General features: G+C 38.9%; 1 protein-coding gene across 6 annotated transcripts; it reads right to left on the reverse strand.

Annotated features, from left to right (window-relative positions):
• Positions 1-1582: 1582 nt before the first annotated feature.
• LOC111334368 (uncharacterized) lies at positions 1583-15572 on the reverse strand. Of its 6 annotated transcripts, none has more exons than XM_088744489.1 (16): positions 15438-15528; positions 15191-15255; positions 14740-14793; positions 13671-13749; positions 13405-13477; positions 12377-12547; positions 11384-11571; positions 10314-10977; positions 9438-9588; positions 9050-9141; positions 8334-8434; positions 7729-7785; positions 7420-7516; positions 6842-6974; positions 6608-6751; positions 1583-2136 (listed from the first exon to the last, which is right to left on the reverse strand). In XM_088744489.1, the coding sequence occupies exons 6-16, from the start codon at positions 12516-12518 to the stop codon at positions 1719-1721; spliced, it is 2187 nt and encodes a 728-aa protein (XP_088600615.1). In that variant the 5' UTR covers positions 12519-12547; positions 13405-13477; positions 13671-13749; positions 14740-14793; positions 15191-15255; positions 15438-15528; the 3' UTR covers positions 1583-1718. The 6 variants fall into 6 exon arrangements, with proteins under 6 accessions (XP_088600615.1, XP_022795813.2, XP_022795812.2 ...); XM_088744491.1 differs by lacking the exon at positions 14740-14793 and adding an exon at positions 2345-2415 and having other exon boundaries at positions 2003-2136; positions 15438-15566; XM_022940078.2 differs by lacking the exon at positions 14740-14793 and having other exon boundaries at positions 7420-7480; positions 15438-15572.
• Positions 15573-15584: the final 12 nt, after the last annotated feature.

The following is a 15584-nucleotide window of genomic DNA, read 5'->3' on the forward strand; positions in this document are numbered from 1 at the left end:
TGGATTCTCAGTATTATTTTCCAAAGTAATTGACGAGATGGAAAATGACTCATGATCACTCGATTCGTGAAAAAGATTGCGAAATAGTTAATCACTGTAGACAAGTTTATTGGGGTCCTCTGACATGCCAATATAACTTCAGATCGGATAACAAGACTAATGTCTTAATTGGTGAAACACCAATAAGTTAGTCAAAACGTGACTCTGACTGATTATTGACGCAGTTCTTCCATCCGTCATCATCTCATATCGTAACTTCTTTAGTAGATTTTTAGGTCGCGAAAATAAGAAATGCAAAGTTCTCGAAGGAATGGTGCAAATATACACCATCCAGTGCAATTTGTTCAGTATCCATCTATCGACTTAATAAAATCACAGGCGGCCCAAGCTCTCTTTGAGAACCACACAAGGAACACAATTTGCATATCGATTTATAAGGATTTGTATGGGATTTTCTACAAGATAGCCATAGAGATAGTTAAAAGTGAAAATATTAAATAAAAATGGCTTACCTTATTCCATACGTGCGTTGTTTGCTCCTGGTGTTCTCTACCACCTGGTTCTCTTCCTGGTAGAGAACCAGGATTAAAAAAACCGCATAAATCAAGTGAAATCGATAAAATAACGACACCAGGAGCAAACAACACACGTATGGAATAAGGTAAGCCATTTTTATTGATTATTTTCACTTTTAACTATCTCTATGGATCTCTTGTAGAAAATCCCATACAAATCCTTATAAATCGGTATGCAAATTGTGTTCCTTGCGTGGTTCTCAAAGAGAGCTTGGGCCGCCTGTGATAAAATTAGGGTAAAAAAGCGTTTTATTTGTCAGGATTGGACGCCTGTAAGGCATATTCCTTCACGATCGAGTATCGCTCTGATAATGCATTTTCCTTCCAGTATGAAGAAGGGAGGTCTGAGAAAGGAATCATGTGGAATGCTCCAAGTTAAGTATGCACTGTCCATCTAAGAAGAATCAAACTTACGTTATCAAACACACGGGTATATCAAATGCAATCCAGCATAAAGATTACAGAAAAAAGGCCGGAAAACTCGTACTGTTTGGGATATCACGCTCAACTTAGCCGACAATCCTGAGCACTGAAGTGACAAGCGACCTGTTTCCACAAACTGGGTTGGTGCACATTTTTGGACCAAAACTACAAGGACTTTCAAAGTGCTTTCGAACCCTGAATGAAATGCTTCGAGTCAACCTGCTTCATGAGCGCCGAGCAGCTCTCAAAGCGGAGCATAGAAGCAAAACCAAGACGTGAACATCAGTTACTTTATCCGAATGCGTTATCAGAAAAGACAACTACAGCCACAACATCGAAAAAGTTTCCACCCACATATTTTCATCAATGTATGAGAATAAAAACCACAAGGTAAGCGGTTCGCTGGTATCAGCTCAGCATAACCTTTTCACGGACTTTTTAGGGCAGGTTACATACGCTCTACTTAGCCCCAACAATAGTCTCCGCATGGTTCTCTGGTTTATGTAATAAGAGATAACGGAGAGGACGATTCCAAAATGACAGACAAGGAGACCTACCTTAATACCATCTGAGAACTAAGTCAATACGTTTGAAAAAGTAATTTATTATATTTTTTATATTCCTTTACATTATGAGAATGTGTACGAAAATAGGCGACTTGTCTAAAAACTTCGATAAGTTTTTCTTAACTAGTTCATATATTTCCCAACTGCAATAATGTCAAGTTCTATGGGCGGTTTCTCGCAAACTTTTCTGTATCCTTGCAATATTAGCGTCAAGGTTTGCTAAATCTCTCTTGAAATCTTCTTCTTCTCCTGATGAAAGGGAAGATAAATCACCGCCATTTTCTTCATCCTCCAAATCTTCCACTTTTAAACCGTTTTCCCATGATTCAATTCCATCCGTATGCACAGAGGTGTCCTGTGCAGCGTCCGCAAATCGTAAATGTTTTTTGTATTTTAAATCAGAACTCCTCCCGGAAACTTTCCCCATTGACACCACACCTTGACTGAGTGGCGGCGATTGCTCAGTGGTAATTAATGTTTTTTCGGGCTGACTTGGAGATAAAGGGTTTCTGTTACTTCGTCTTGCAAGATGTAAAACCTCAGGGGAGAGCCCTGGGGTCGTTACTTGGCCTCTGAAGGGAAGAAAATATATGTATTCTTTTAAATCACTGCACAAATTGTTGAATTTCGACAACCCCCAAAGTAATTTTTGCTTCCCCAAAAATAGTGCAAAAGCATTGTTCGAAGTTTTACTTACGGTACAGGTCAACTAATCGTCCCCCCCCCCCGCCCCACACTGAGTGAGGGGAAAGGGCACATGATGTGAATGAAGAATTAGACCTGTGAGTCAGTTGTCATGCTGCTTCAATGTGTCGTCACTTGGCCACAGAGAAAATTGGTCGCATGGTCGGCTTGGGAAAGAACACGAACAATTACTTTCTTTTCTTGAAATTACATTTTGAATTGAAGAGTAGTTAGGTCCACACATTAAAACGCCTATCGAAATTATGCAGTGACCTAAAGTTGACTACGTTGTGATAACGGCAGCAAGAACTGTAAGTTACAAAGGCATATGGTATTTCTTGGACGGGACTGGACTGGATTGGATTGGACTAGTAAAACGAGGACTAGTAAAACGCGGACTAGTAACACGTGGACTAGTAACACGTGGACTAGTAAAACGCGGACTAGTTAGTCTAACTGTTTTTCTTTTTATGAGTTAAAACAAACGTTATTCAAATTAAAGAGAAAGCTTTCGCCGAAACACTTTTATTTCTAAAGGTAATTAAAAGACTTCCGAGCAAATTTTGAAACATTTTTTGATAAGTAACTGTCACGATACGACACCTGTCAATTGAAGAGGAAAGAAGCTTACGCTTTTGAAGAAACAGCAGTACTGGTGTATGTATGTATGTATGTATGTATGTATGTAAATCTTTATTTAAACACGGAAAATCATCAGTTACATAATAAAAACTAAGATTAATTAACTGCTTTACATGATTGCCGTGTGGGAATCCTATATATCGACTACGTAAAGATTTCGCCTAAAATGGTTAATGGATGAAGCATTTTTTAAGTTTTTGGGCAATTTATTCCATAATATGGCCCCGCTGTAAGAGAAGCTTCGTTGCAAACAATTGGTGTTTGGTTTGGACAAGGCCAGCCTTCCCTCAGAGTTTCTTATGTCGTACACAGAGTGACGCTGAGAGAAAAGACTTTGTAGATATTCGGGAGCAAGGTTGTTCATAATTTTATACATCATTAGGGCTTTTTGTTTCTCTCGTCGAAGAGGTAGCCTCTCCCAATCGAGGGTGGAGAAAAGGTGGTTTAAGCTCGTATCAAAGGGTAATTTAGTAATAATTCTGGCTGCTCGATTCTGTAGTTTTTGGAGCTTATCGCTTAAGTAGCCACTTAAACAGTCCCAGACGGGGCTGCAGTAATCAAAATGGGGCATAATCAAAGCGTTATAAATTTGAATTGCAGTTTCTTTGGATATAAAGGGCCGTACACGTTTTAGGGCGCCTACAGCTGAAGAGACTTCCTTGCAATCTCTTCAACGTGGCTACCCCAAGAGAGTTGCTTATCTATAGTAAGACCCAAAGATTGGGTCTTGTCGACTCTCTTGATAATTTGGTCATCAATTCTGATTTCTAAGTCGTTACATTGGGCAGATAGTCTTTGTCTTGATCCAATAATCATTAACTCTGTTTTAGCAACATTTAGACTGAGCTTGTTAGCTTTCAGCCAACGGCTAAGGTTATTCAATTCAGGGGTTAGAGCTAGCTCAAGCTCTGTTAATGTCTTAGCAGATATCGTAAGATTGGTGTCATCGGCAAACATTCTTGGTGCGGCGCCCCGAAGGGAGTTGGGAAGATCATTAATGTATATTAAAAATAGCAAAGGACCCAATATGCTACCCTGCGGCACGCCGCAACTGAGGGTACAGGCAAATGATAGTTTGCCACCGACACTACATCTCTGGGTTCGGCCACTCTAGTACGACGAGAACCACTTAATAGCTGCCAGATCGACACCCAAGTAGGACATCTTGCGCAAGATTATTTGATGATCAATGGTGTCGAATGCCTTACTAAGGTCAATAAAGACAACGCCGTTTAAGAGACCATTGTCGATATTTACCGACCAAGAATTTGTTGCCTCAAGCAAAGCCGTTAGCGTACTATGTAGAGAACGGAACCCTGATTGGCAACCCAATAGCAATTTGTTATCATCTAGATAACGAAAAAGTTGATTGTAAACAATTCTTTCAAAAACTTTGGAAATTATAGAGATTACAGATATTGGTCTATCGTTGTTAGGACCCGATTTAATACCCTTTTTGAAAAGAGGAGTCACTTTGGCCGTTTTCCAATCATTTGGATATATCCCCGTGAGGATAGACTTAGAGAAGGTTGAGGTGAGAGAGGGTGCGATGATATAAGCAGCCATTTTCAATAATTTACTCGGAATCATATCAAGACCAGTGGCTTTCTTTTCGTCAATTTTCTACAAAATGTTAGACACAATATCAACGCTGGGAATTTGTAGAGAAAACGAAAGAGTAGAGTGTTTTAAATAAGACTCAGGATCAATATCAACGACAGGAATATCTTGTGCTAATACTTGCGCAACGTTTGTAAAGTGATCGTTAATAGTTTCCGACTTACTAGTATTACGTGAAGTTAGCTCGTTGATCACATGCCACGTTTTGCGCAAATTACCGTTAGTGGCTTCCAGGTTTTCGGAAACGTAGAGATTTTTCGCAAGTGTGTGACAAACACACACGAGTTAAATGATCATGCGACGATTTTCTCGTAAAAAGAAAAACAGAGATCTTATGGAAAGTATTTTTTATTTCCAACGACGATTAATCTTCAAAGATTTACCTCTGTTCCGTTTTAAAATGTCACGGAAAGTCAAATTGTAAGTGAATGCAAATATGTGTTTTGGAGTAGTCAGTTTGCTTGTTTGTTTTCTGTAATGGCGTGTGTAAACCGGTTTTTCTTCCACCGAAAAGCTGAAGTCAATGAGACTCTTTCTACCTAGACACAAGGAGATTTAATGCGACTTTTATTCATTGAATTCCTGCGTTTCTGCCGTGAAATTTACGACGAAAGTGTATTTTAGGATTTTAATAATTTGGATATATCAACAAAGTTGAAATGATAAATTGGCCACCGTAACGATTACAAAAGCTGACGTTTCGAGCGTTAGCCCTTCGTCGGAGCGAAGGATTAGGATTTTAAACTGGTGCTGAATAAAATTCTTTCTTAGTCTAAACTTATAAATTCGTTTGTATCTGGCGCATGTCAAACCCATTTGTAGCTTAAAGGTCAAACAGGGACTGTCACTCACTAAATTGGCTCGCCATTAAGTCTTGTGATCGCCTTCGTATGAAATTGTTTTTTTTTGTTGTTGTTGTTGTTAAGTCCACGTTTTACTAATCCGCGTTTTACTAGTACGCGTTTTACTAGTCCGCGTTTTACTAGTCCGCGTTTTAATAGTCTGCGTTTTACTAGTCCGCGTGTTACTACCGCGTTTTACTAGTCCACGTTTTACTAGTCCATGTTTTACTAGTCCAGTCCAGTCCAGTCCAGTCCCCGAAATACCATATGCCAGTTACAAAACGTTCTACACGTGTTTGTTTCGTTTCCCGTGTTCAGTCCGCGCGGGACTGGTAAAATTACGTCATTTAATATCATGGGATGGGCCATCTACTTAGAGAGGTCAAAGTTCAGTTTAGATGTTCGTTTGTTTTTCTCAGGAGTGTTTCTTTACGTTTTCCTTCGAGTCCACAAATCTTGTATGTCGTCACTGTAGTATTTTTCGTTTCGCTTCGTTTGTTTACGTTTGTTTCCTTTTTTGTATAGTCAAACCAGATCTTCGTGAATTAAAAGTTATTCGAGTATTCAAGTCTACAAGAACCACTTTTCAAAACTTTAGCGTTTGTAATCAGAAATCAAAGCCTTTTCTGTTCAGCTTTGTTTCAATAGCTGAATGAGGCACCACTAAGTCAGAATATAAATATAGAGGCAAGACCGATACAACGTAGATAAGTTTTAAGACGGAGCACTATTATTTCGGCTGGCCAAACCAGCCTTCTTCAGGTGCCTGGAGGCAATACTGTTTATCCCGATGGCCTTAACGCTCGCGAAGAAATGTATTAGTGTTTTTCCTTCTACTATTCTTACTTCTAGTTATTTAATTTATTCAATTTACCCTACTTTACTTCTATTTTTATTTACTATTTCTATTTTTAATAGTTATCTCATTGTCAATCAAATTAGTTTTACGTATTTCCGCTATTACATCATACAGCTATCTATGTACCACCTTAATTCTATGTCAATTCCCACTGCACCTGAGGAAGGCTGGTTTGGCCAGCCGAAAAAATATTGCTCCGTCTTAAAACTTATCTACGTTGTATCGGTCTTGCCCCTACATTTATATTCGTTATTTTGGGCCGATTAGGTCACTGCCGATCCAATATACAAGAGAAGGATTATCATCCACGGTTGCTTGCTGAACATTTCACTAAGTCAGAGACTGAATTTAAGAAATTTAAAAAATCAAAAAAGGTAAGAAGTCAATCAATCTTACGCTGTCTGGAGGCCACTCCCTAAAAATTTATTTAAACCTTCCAGTGCGCTGGCCTTATCCAACATGCTGCCCAGCTTTAAAGGGCCATTTGGCTGGAACTGTTCTATGTCTGACAGCAAGCGGGTTAGAGATTGTTGAAGACCCCTGTTGGGGATAGAATAAGATGCATACACAATTTGTAAAGAAGGGATCGACACGTCATTGTGCAAGTGAACTATATCAAACCTGAATTACCTGGTGAGCTCTTTGAGTCTGTCTATTTCTGCATCTTTCTGTTTCAAAGAAAGGCCAAGGATGGTGGCTTCTTTCTTGTCTGCTTCCGTCGAAAGGTAAACAGCCTCAAGATCTGCTTTAAGCTTGTCGTTTTCTGTAAAATATGGCCGTGGTATTGGAAGGATATGAATTCGATTTTCATCTCTTCATCAAAGAGTAACCTTAAATGAGCTATGTATTTTAAATTCAAAAGAAAATTATAGATGATAATGTAATAAAACAAAGGGATGAAGGTCTTTGTAAAATCCTATTCATTTGAAAACTGCTTGTTTCATTGGATGTTATACACATTCATGTAAGTAAAAATGTTTGATTGGGGCTTTTAAGTCCAAACTAAGAAAGGCGCAATTGGTATGTTGTTAGATGTTTTGATAAATAAGATTGAAAAGGTTCTGTTATTTCACCCCAAAACCTGTTTTGAGTTTATTTAAAATAATATCCGTGTACAACCAGACTATGTTTCTGACAGGTTGCATCGAAAAACGAGAATAAAGGTGTTAAGCAGAAGTTCAAAATGTGCTCTTTGGAAATATACCAACCAGCAGTTAGTTTGGACGAATCTTGCTGCAATTCTCGCTTCAATCGCAGATTATCTTGTTCCTGTAAGTTACAAATACAGAAGTTGGATAAAACGCCCTAAAAAGAAGGCATGCGTCAACTTTAGCGGAGAGCAACAGCTTGATTTGAATCAAGACACTGAGTAACAAGAAAAATAAGTGTAAAGTATGTCCAAGAGGAAAAGAAAACTTTTCATCGGTTGCAGATTAGATTGGATTTTTTCCTTTTTCTTTTTTTTTTTTTTTTTACCAGGAAACTGAAAAGACTGAGATGGTTTGATTATATTTTACCTTGTTTGATAGAATTTGTAGAAACTTCTTTCTTTCCTCCTTCAGTTCGTTAAGGTTCTGTCAATGCAAGGACGATTAATAAAAAACACGAAACCAACAGAAACAAACATTAAATATCAAGCCAAGATTAGCAAAGTTTATTTCAATTTATGTATAAATATGCTATTCCTATAACTTAAGTGCGATTTGTTTGATAAATAGATATTCCATACAAAAAATTCTATTTCTGACTCCATTCTTCGAAGAAGGGAAAAAAAGCAAACAGATCAAATTGTACGAGCGATCGATTTCCTTTTTTAACTCGGATACGGATATGGAATTATTTAGATACCTCCCGTCATATTTAACAGTTCCTTACTCTCTTAGAATGGTATGCTCAAAGCAAGCTCTATGCACTATTGACCAACCTCACTCGTTCAAGTTGGCCGAGTTGGTCGGTAAAGTTCTTGGTCTGTACTTTTCAGTCCAGGCCCTGGACAGTGCAAAGTTTTTCGTTAAAATGAAGGGGGGAGTCTCGTTGGCTATTTTAGCCGCTCGAGACTGCACACTATGTGGCCAATTAGAACAATAAAAATTCGCTTCGCCGCGTTGGTCACAGTTTTTACCTGCGAGAGTCGGTCCCTCTCTGTTAATACTTGCTCTTTACTGTCTTTCTCTTCTGAAAGTTGTTTCTGGAGTACACTATTCACCGACCTACAAGCTGCCACTGGGATATGGTTCAACAACAACAACAACAACAACAACAACAACAACAACAAAATTGAGTAAAACCTGTAGCGTTTTGGTTTTAATATTATTAATTCAGTTCAGCGAATATGACTCGAAATTCGTATCCTGCGATTGCCGCCAGTTGGATCTTATAACACCAAGCAGGAAACAAGAAATTCGGGTGAAGACAGCTCATAAGGGAGGTTGCTCTACGCTGTAAGGACTAGCAACGACAAAAGCAGCATTTGCAACGTCTGCTTGAGGTGACAATTGTCATGTCGTGATTTGACTAGCGGAATGTCGTGCGAATTGCTCTGACCAGTAAGAGCTATATAGTTACACGTTATTTTAAAGTAATCAGGATCAGATTTCGGCCGCACTTTCCTGCGCTTGAGGTCGATTGTTTCCGACCTCGTTCCGAGGGAGGAATAGAAAGGAACCTGGGAAGGAGGGTAAATTGCTTTGAGTCAGTTCGCTTTATTTCGTCACCTGCGTTTAGTGTCATCACTCTTGACTTTTCTCAAAGACTTGGCGTATTATGATTAAACATATCAATAAAGAGGGAATATTGCCGTCCCTTTACTGAGTAAATTTTTGGTACAGATGAGCTTACATTCAAAAGCTAGATCCGTCCTGCCAGAGGATTTGTCGTCGTATTTCTTTATGGATCCTTCTTTTAACTTCTGGTGAGAAATAAGGAGCTTCCTACCAATTCAATAAAGACAAATTTCAGCGCAACATGAAGATCTAAACAGTCCTTGAGGACCCATTGGCGCAAAAATCTTCGATTGGCCATTATGATACTACATGAAAAAATAATTGTCATGATTATTTTAAAGAAAAATAATTCATTTCACGAGGCTATTTTCGATACCTACGAAAATATTCGAGCAAAATATTTTTCGATGATTTTAACACCACTCAAAAACGTATCTTGGACTAGATTCTCGCTACAACGGGGGGATTGGCAGACTTTTAAAACTAAAAACAACAACGCCAACCTTTTTAACTGAGCATTTTCAACTTTATAGGCTCGTACTGCCTGTTCAGTTTCCTGAGAAACAGAAGCTGTGTGATCTTTCTCCAGGAGATAGGGTAGAAGCTTCGCCGCATTGTCTATTTCACTAAGCAAACGATCTACCTCCAAATCACCTGTTGTACAAAAAAAATGGAGAGAATTCTGGGGGATGTAAGGTACTAGATATCTAAAGTTTCAATTTGAGGAATAGGGTTTCTAAATGTATATTAAATTTCATCTAATTTAAGGCGCTACACATTCCGAAGTTCAGTGCCGGTCATTTCGCCCCGTGACATTCAAACCACAAGGTTTCTCGCGAAGTTTCAGCGGCCAGTATAAAAAAACCCGGCTACTTAATCTTGCGAGCTGCTTGCTTGTCGTAAACCAATATGTGTAGGGTGCAAACATGTGTAGGGTGCAAAATTCTAAAAATTAATGACAAAATGGCTCGTGCCCTCATGACTCGAAAGATGGGACGTCTACTCAAAGTACTTAGCTATTTCTTCTCTATCTCTTTCACAACCGTTGCCTCCCGTATAACAAAATTAATTAGTTCCCCAACGATAAATTAACTCGCCACATTTATCTCGCCGATTATTAGTTTCTCTTCCACTGAAGGAATCGACTGACCAATCAGCTAGCAAATTTACATTTGCCTTGGCTAAGAACACGGGCTTGTGTTCTCATGTTTTGGTATAAAAGTTATACGATTCGAGCCATTATTAATTTTAGAGAGCGTTTTAACCAGTTCTGATTGTTTCGGGAGGAAAGCATAGTGCTGTCGCAAGGGAGGAAGAATCTCAAATTTCTGCTTTGAAGTATTTCATGAATAAGCTTGTATACGGCTCATCATACTGACCTGTATTTCCAAGCAGCGCTCTAAGTTCATCGATTAAGTACTCAATCATCCGTGCCTGATTTTCAGCAGAAGAAATTTCTATTCCATCCTTCGCTCTCCTGGAGCTTGCCCGAGCAGAAGGAGATGATGGGGTGGCTATTTGCCTTGTTGCTTTCCCTTCCGAAATTCCTGTGTTTGTAGAATTGGACATATTCTGAAGTGGATTTGCACTTGCTAACGATTCTCTGTCAACGTGAGGTGAAGTGTTTCCAGAAGGTGATATGATTCTGACTTGTTTCTTTGATCCTGACGTGTCAACCTCTTGCGTTACTGAGTCGTCCACACCTTGCAGCAGATCATCGTCTCCAACACGCTCACGACCCTCCCCTCCCGTCGCATCTAATACACCCTCTACATGGGGCTTGTCAAAGCCACGATCAACAGAAGTGTCACTAGCCGAAGTTTTCACCTCAGGAAAACCTGAATAATCCAGACTTTTCCGCGCTGATGGTCTCCTCGAGTGTTTCTCACTTCCAGAGTTACTCACAGACTGTCGTTCAGTTGAGTGCCTAGAAGAGGCAGACCTTTGTAAAGGATTTTTCCGCTGGTGGCTGTCGAGCTCTTGCATCATGGAGTTTTGCAGTTGTAGTTTTTGTTCTGTGTGGTGGTTGGGATCGTTCTGCTTCTAAAATGATCAAGAACATCAATGAACATCATTAAACCATTTAATACAAACGTTTCCTACCAATCCATGTACGACTTTCCGTGCCAATTCCTTGTCCCGTTTTTTCATGTGTCGTTTTTTTATTCATTTATCTTTTTCTTTTTTCTTTTTGTTCTTTCTACAGTTTTGTTGATCGTGTGTAGTCATGGCCGTTTCCGCAGTGTGTAGCCGTCTAGGAGTATTGCTAATCCACTTGGGTGGAATGTAATTGAGTACAAGATATCCTTCCAAGCTTTTTTTTCCTCTTTATCACTGTGTTGGCCTAGAAGGTCTCTTTTCACCAAGTACTCAAAGACAGTTGGTTTTGGGAGAGTAGGTACAACGGCAATGTTATGTATTATTTCTCTTAAGACTCTCTACATCTTACCTGCAGCAACTCATAACGCTGCTTGAGTTGTGACAGTTCCTGTTGCAATTCTGCCTCTCGTCTTTGCAGCTGCTGCTGTTTCTGTCGTTCCTCTGCAGTGAGAATTGGTGTGGATGACACCAAGCGGTCATTGTAAGCTGTTGAGATTCCTTGCTTTACCTCTTGGGGCCTTGATGGGGAAGGACTTGCTACAAGCCGCAGGAGTACAAACGAATTTCAGTGACATTTTAGACACTCCAATGAAAACTAGGAATATAAAATTTATCTTGACACGCCTATTGTTGATCTTGACAAAATACTCCATACTTGTCATGAACTGACGGTGAGAGTTTTTCTTTATCCTCATGATGAGAAATTGGATTGTTTTTACTTACCACACTTAAAAGGAAAACACCTTCAAAGGTTAAAATCCATTTAGCTACAACTTGAAAACTGTACACCCCAAGAAATCTTGAGAGGGTCATTTTCTTTAACCTAATACTACATCTTATTAACCAAGCGCAAGGGCTGTACTGGGAGAATATTGGCCCGAGGTCTTGACAGTACCGACCGAGTGCAGCAAGGTCCGTACAAAAAGACCGAAGGCCGATATTCTTCCAGTACGGTCCTGAGCAAGCTTAGTTGATAAGAGATTTATTACACGACTGAAGTTCAAAGGGACACAAGTGCGGTATCATTCGGGACCATTCGGGACCATTCGGGACAGTGCCCAGTCCAATACTGAGAGAATACTGACCGGCAATAGAGCATTTTGATTGGTTGATTTTAGTTATTGGCCCTCTGACTTCTCGAGTCGTGTAAGTAGAGTAGAGTGGAGCTGTAGTTTTTATTGGGCAAATTATGAAGCTAAACAACTACCATAAAGTTATGTTACAACCAGATTCAGATTGTCAGCTACTAAACGGAGCAAGAAATTGAAAATAGGTACAAAGGAATTGGCCTGGACCAGGCACTGTACTTGACACACATCACACAAATACATTGTAAGTATACCTCTGTCGTCAGTCTTGGCAGTAGGAATCAAAACTTTTCGACTTGATGGTCTTGCTCTTTGATTGCCAAGCCTGTCTGGCTTAACTTGAGGATGTAAGGCTGTTCCTGCTCTTTTTAAAGTTGACTTAACAGGTTTCCCCATACTTGTCACCTTCGACTTAGCTGTACCATCTAAAAAACAACGAAACCTGAATCTAATTTTGATACCTGCTTGGTGCAGAGTTTGTGGCAACCTGTAAATCTTGGTTGCCTTGTTTTTCTACCTTCAACAGCTCTGAGACTACATGACTGCATGAATGTTATCTCTGAAGACAAATTAAAAGCAGACACATGGCAAAAGTCGTTCCACAATGGTCACTTGATGAGCCTGCTCTTCCCAATTATCTTTCAGGAGTTTTGGTCGTGAGAGTCATCCTTACCAAACAGATTTTCAGTTTATCGTATCCCCCAAACTTTAAACTGGTTTGATCACCCATACGTTGTGATGACTAACTAGTAATTAAGACAATGAATCTCACTGGTTACGTCTAATTGAGAACAAAATTTGATGCCTGAAAACCACTGAGAGGTGTAACTCTTGAGCTTAGCCCATAGTCTGTACAGTTTGAGCGCCTCATTCACGGAGCACCCGTGGTGCATTGGCATCACTCCAAGAGTTTCCAAGAGTTTCCCATAGCACCAGAATCATGGTTATTCTTTTCACTGACTGTTTTTTTTAATGCACAACTGAATGCTTTTTATTTTAGATTAAAGGGAATGGCTGAACTACCCCTGAATCTGCCTAAGCAGTAAAGGTAAAGAATCCAGTCTTACCAATGCATTGGCTGCCATGTTGGCCGACGCATTAGTTGATCTTACCAACGTGTCAGTAGTGATTCAGCTGACGCGTTGGTAGTGTGTTGGTGGTGTGTAGGCTGATGCATTGGCAGAGGCATTTGTAGGATCTGATTCTTTACCTTTACCACCTAAGCTGTGATCAGAATCCACCTTTTGGAAGAATTGTTCACTCAACTGAAGAACCTGTTTACCTTTGTCTTCATTGTCAAGTATATTTGACAGAAGTGCTGCACATCTGTTCAGGCCTCGGTCAACTGAAGAAACCTGTTAAATAACAGATTTATTGTTATCACAAGATCTCCCTTAAGACAACAGCTATAGTCTAGAATATTTTGACTAGAACCTAAATAGAGAACTTCATTATTTTACATGTGCATGGAGAGAATCAATGTACCAAAACCCAAGAAAAACTCATGTGAATAGTTATCACAATTTATTTTTTCTTAAGATTACATACCTGGTCTTCTGAGTCTGAAGTGTAGAGACTGTAACCTGGTTTGGTCTCCTTAACAGCTTTATGTTGTCCTTTTGGGACTCTAAAAATGGTTGAGGAAATTTGCTTCATTTGTATACATTCACTGGGTATAATTTCTGACAAACCCTTTTAACCTTGGGAGTGAATGGTATTGATAATGTGACTTTTAACAGTATGGATGCATAATCTGATTGTTCAACCCATTTTCCAAATCTTTACTTGATCACATTAATAATTATTCCAGAGGCATTAAGAGTAATTGACAAAGTAATTTTATGCAGAGACACTCACACTAATTGCATAAATAAAAGAAAAATGGCCTCCATTTTTTCCCTTTAAAGATTAATTTTCACCTAATTTCCACATGAATTTATGCTTAATGGCTAACCACTGGTAAAAGAGGGTTATTCATGTACAAAAAACGCTTTGCAAATGAACTTTGCTGATTACTTTCCAAGATCATCCTAACTATTTTTGTCATCAAACTCAGGACTGTACAGATGTACTGCTTCACATAATAATTATCCAGAAATATCTGCTTTTCATCAACATCTTGTTACGAGGATCGAATTATTTTTACTGAATCTGTCACGCAATCCCAGACTTTTCTAGAATTATCTATAATCTGTAATGTTCCAGAAACTTCTTTCATGTGACTCAGCAGTTTCCAAAAATAGTACAACTTTTAATATGCTATAAATAGTAATAGAACATTCTAGATAACTAAAGTAAATGTATAAAAGCTGGCTTGTGAGAAGTACAAAAGAGATTTGCCCAAGGGCTTACCCTCGTGGCTTGCTGAATGAACTTTTGGAAGCTATGATATGACAAGGCTATGACCTTTTGACCTTGCGATATCCGGAGAGAAGAAAGAGATGAAAAAGACGATAGTCGAGAGAGGAAGAAGATAGAGAATACAGAGTTTACTATGGAGTCCTCCGGAAGAGTTTGTGTACAAGGAAAGAATGCGATAAATCAAGAAAGCCAAGCACTGTGGTCTTCAGTTGGCAGATGTTGGAATTGGAAGTTGATCAAGACGACGAACACTTACACGGCATGAAGGATTGTAAGCCTGCTTTATGAACTGCTTAACTTAATCGTTGACCTAAGTAAATTAGACAATGTAAAACTAATTAAATGATAGTTAAAATGGGTAACTGCTTGTTGTTACATTTTTGTTGCGTGCCATATATCGTACTCGGGAGTCTATTTTCATATATGCTTTGTTAGCGGACATTTGTTGGTCATTCGTGCACGTAACAATCTACTAACTTAAATTCTGAGAATGTAACAAACATTTGTATAACAAACTAAAATCTACCACGTGCCTTACAACACAGCACGAACTTTCGACCTAGTTTGATCTATTTTCCTTTGCCCTAAATAACCATAATGATCTGAAACAAAGGAAAATAAAGATCACACCAGTCAAAGTAATTTAGACTAACAAAAAACAAACATTAAACCGCAACATTGCAACTTGAAATCATGATCATATATACCTTTTAAACGCAGGTGGCTTTGTTTTTGTGGGGAGACCTCGTGCCAACAAGGATGCCTTGGACGCCTAAGAAAATACATTGACCATAAGAACTAGTCGCTAAAGAAAATAACTGACATAAGACAGAAATGTTTACAAAATTAATATGCCCTAAAATTTTCAAAAATTAAGCACATAATTTGGTATTACAAACACGCTAATTAGCAAAATCCTGTAACAAATTAATACTATGAAAGAGTTCTTATTACCTTTACTCCCCCACTACTTTTCATGCCCAACTTTTTTCAAACAGTTTTGTTTTAACATGTTTGTGTTTGTCTCAGCAAGATCATCTGCGATCATCTTTTCCCGCCGTTACCCACCATTTTGAATTTTTCTGATAGATACGTCATGTA

This window comes from Stylophora pistillata, chromosome 14 (assembly GCF_964205215.1).
Source record: "Stylophora pistillata chromosome 14, jaStyPist1.2, whole genome shotgun sequence".
NCBI classification, from domain to species: domain Eukaryota; kingdom Metazoa; phylum Cnidaria; class Anthozoa; order Scleractinia; family Pocilloporidae; genus Stylophora; species Stylophora pistillata.

Coding starts and splice junctions, on each gene's coding strand:
- LOC111334368 (XM_022940077.2), bottom strand. CDS start 15,461: ATGAAAAGTAGTGGGGGAGTAAAG. Junction 12,548..13,404: donor ACTTGACAATGAAGACAAAG/GTAAACAGGTTC, acceptor GTTGTTTTTTAG/ATGGTACAGCTAAGTCGAAG. Junction 7,786..8,333: donor AGAGGGACCGACTCTCGCAG/GTAAAAACTGTG, acceptor TTGCATTGACAG/AACCTTAACGAACTGAAGGA.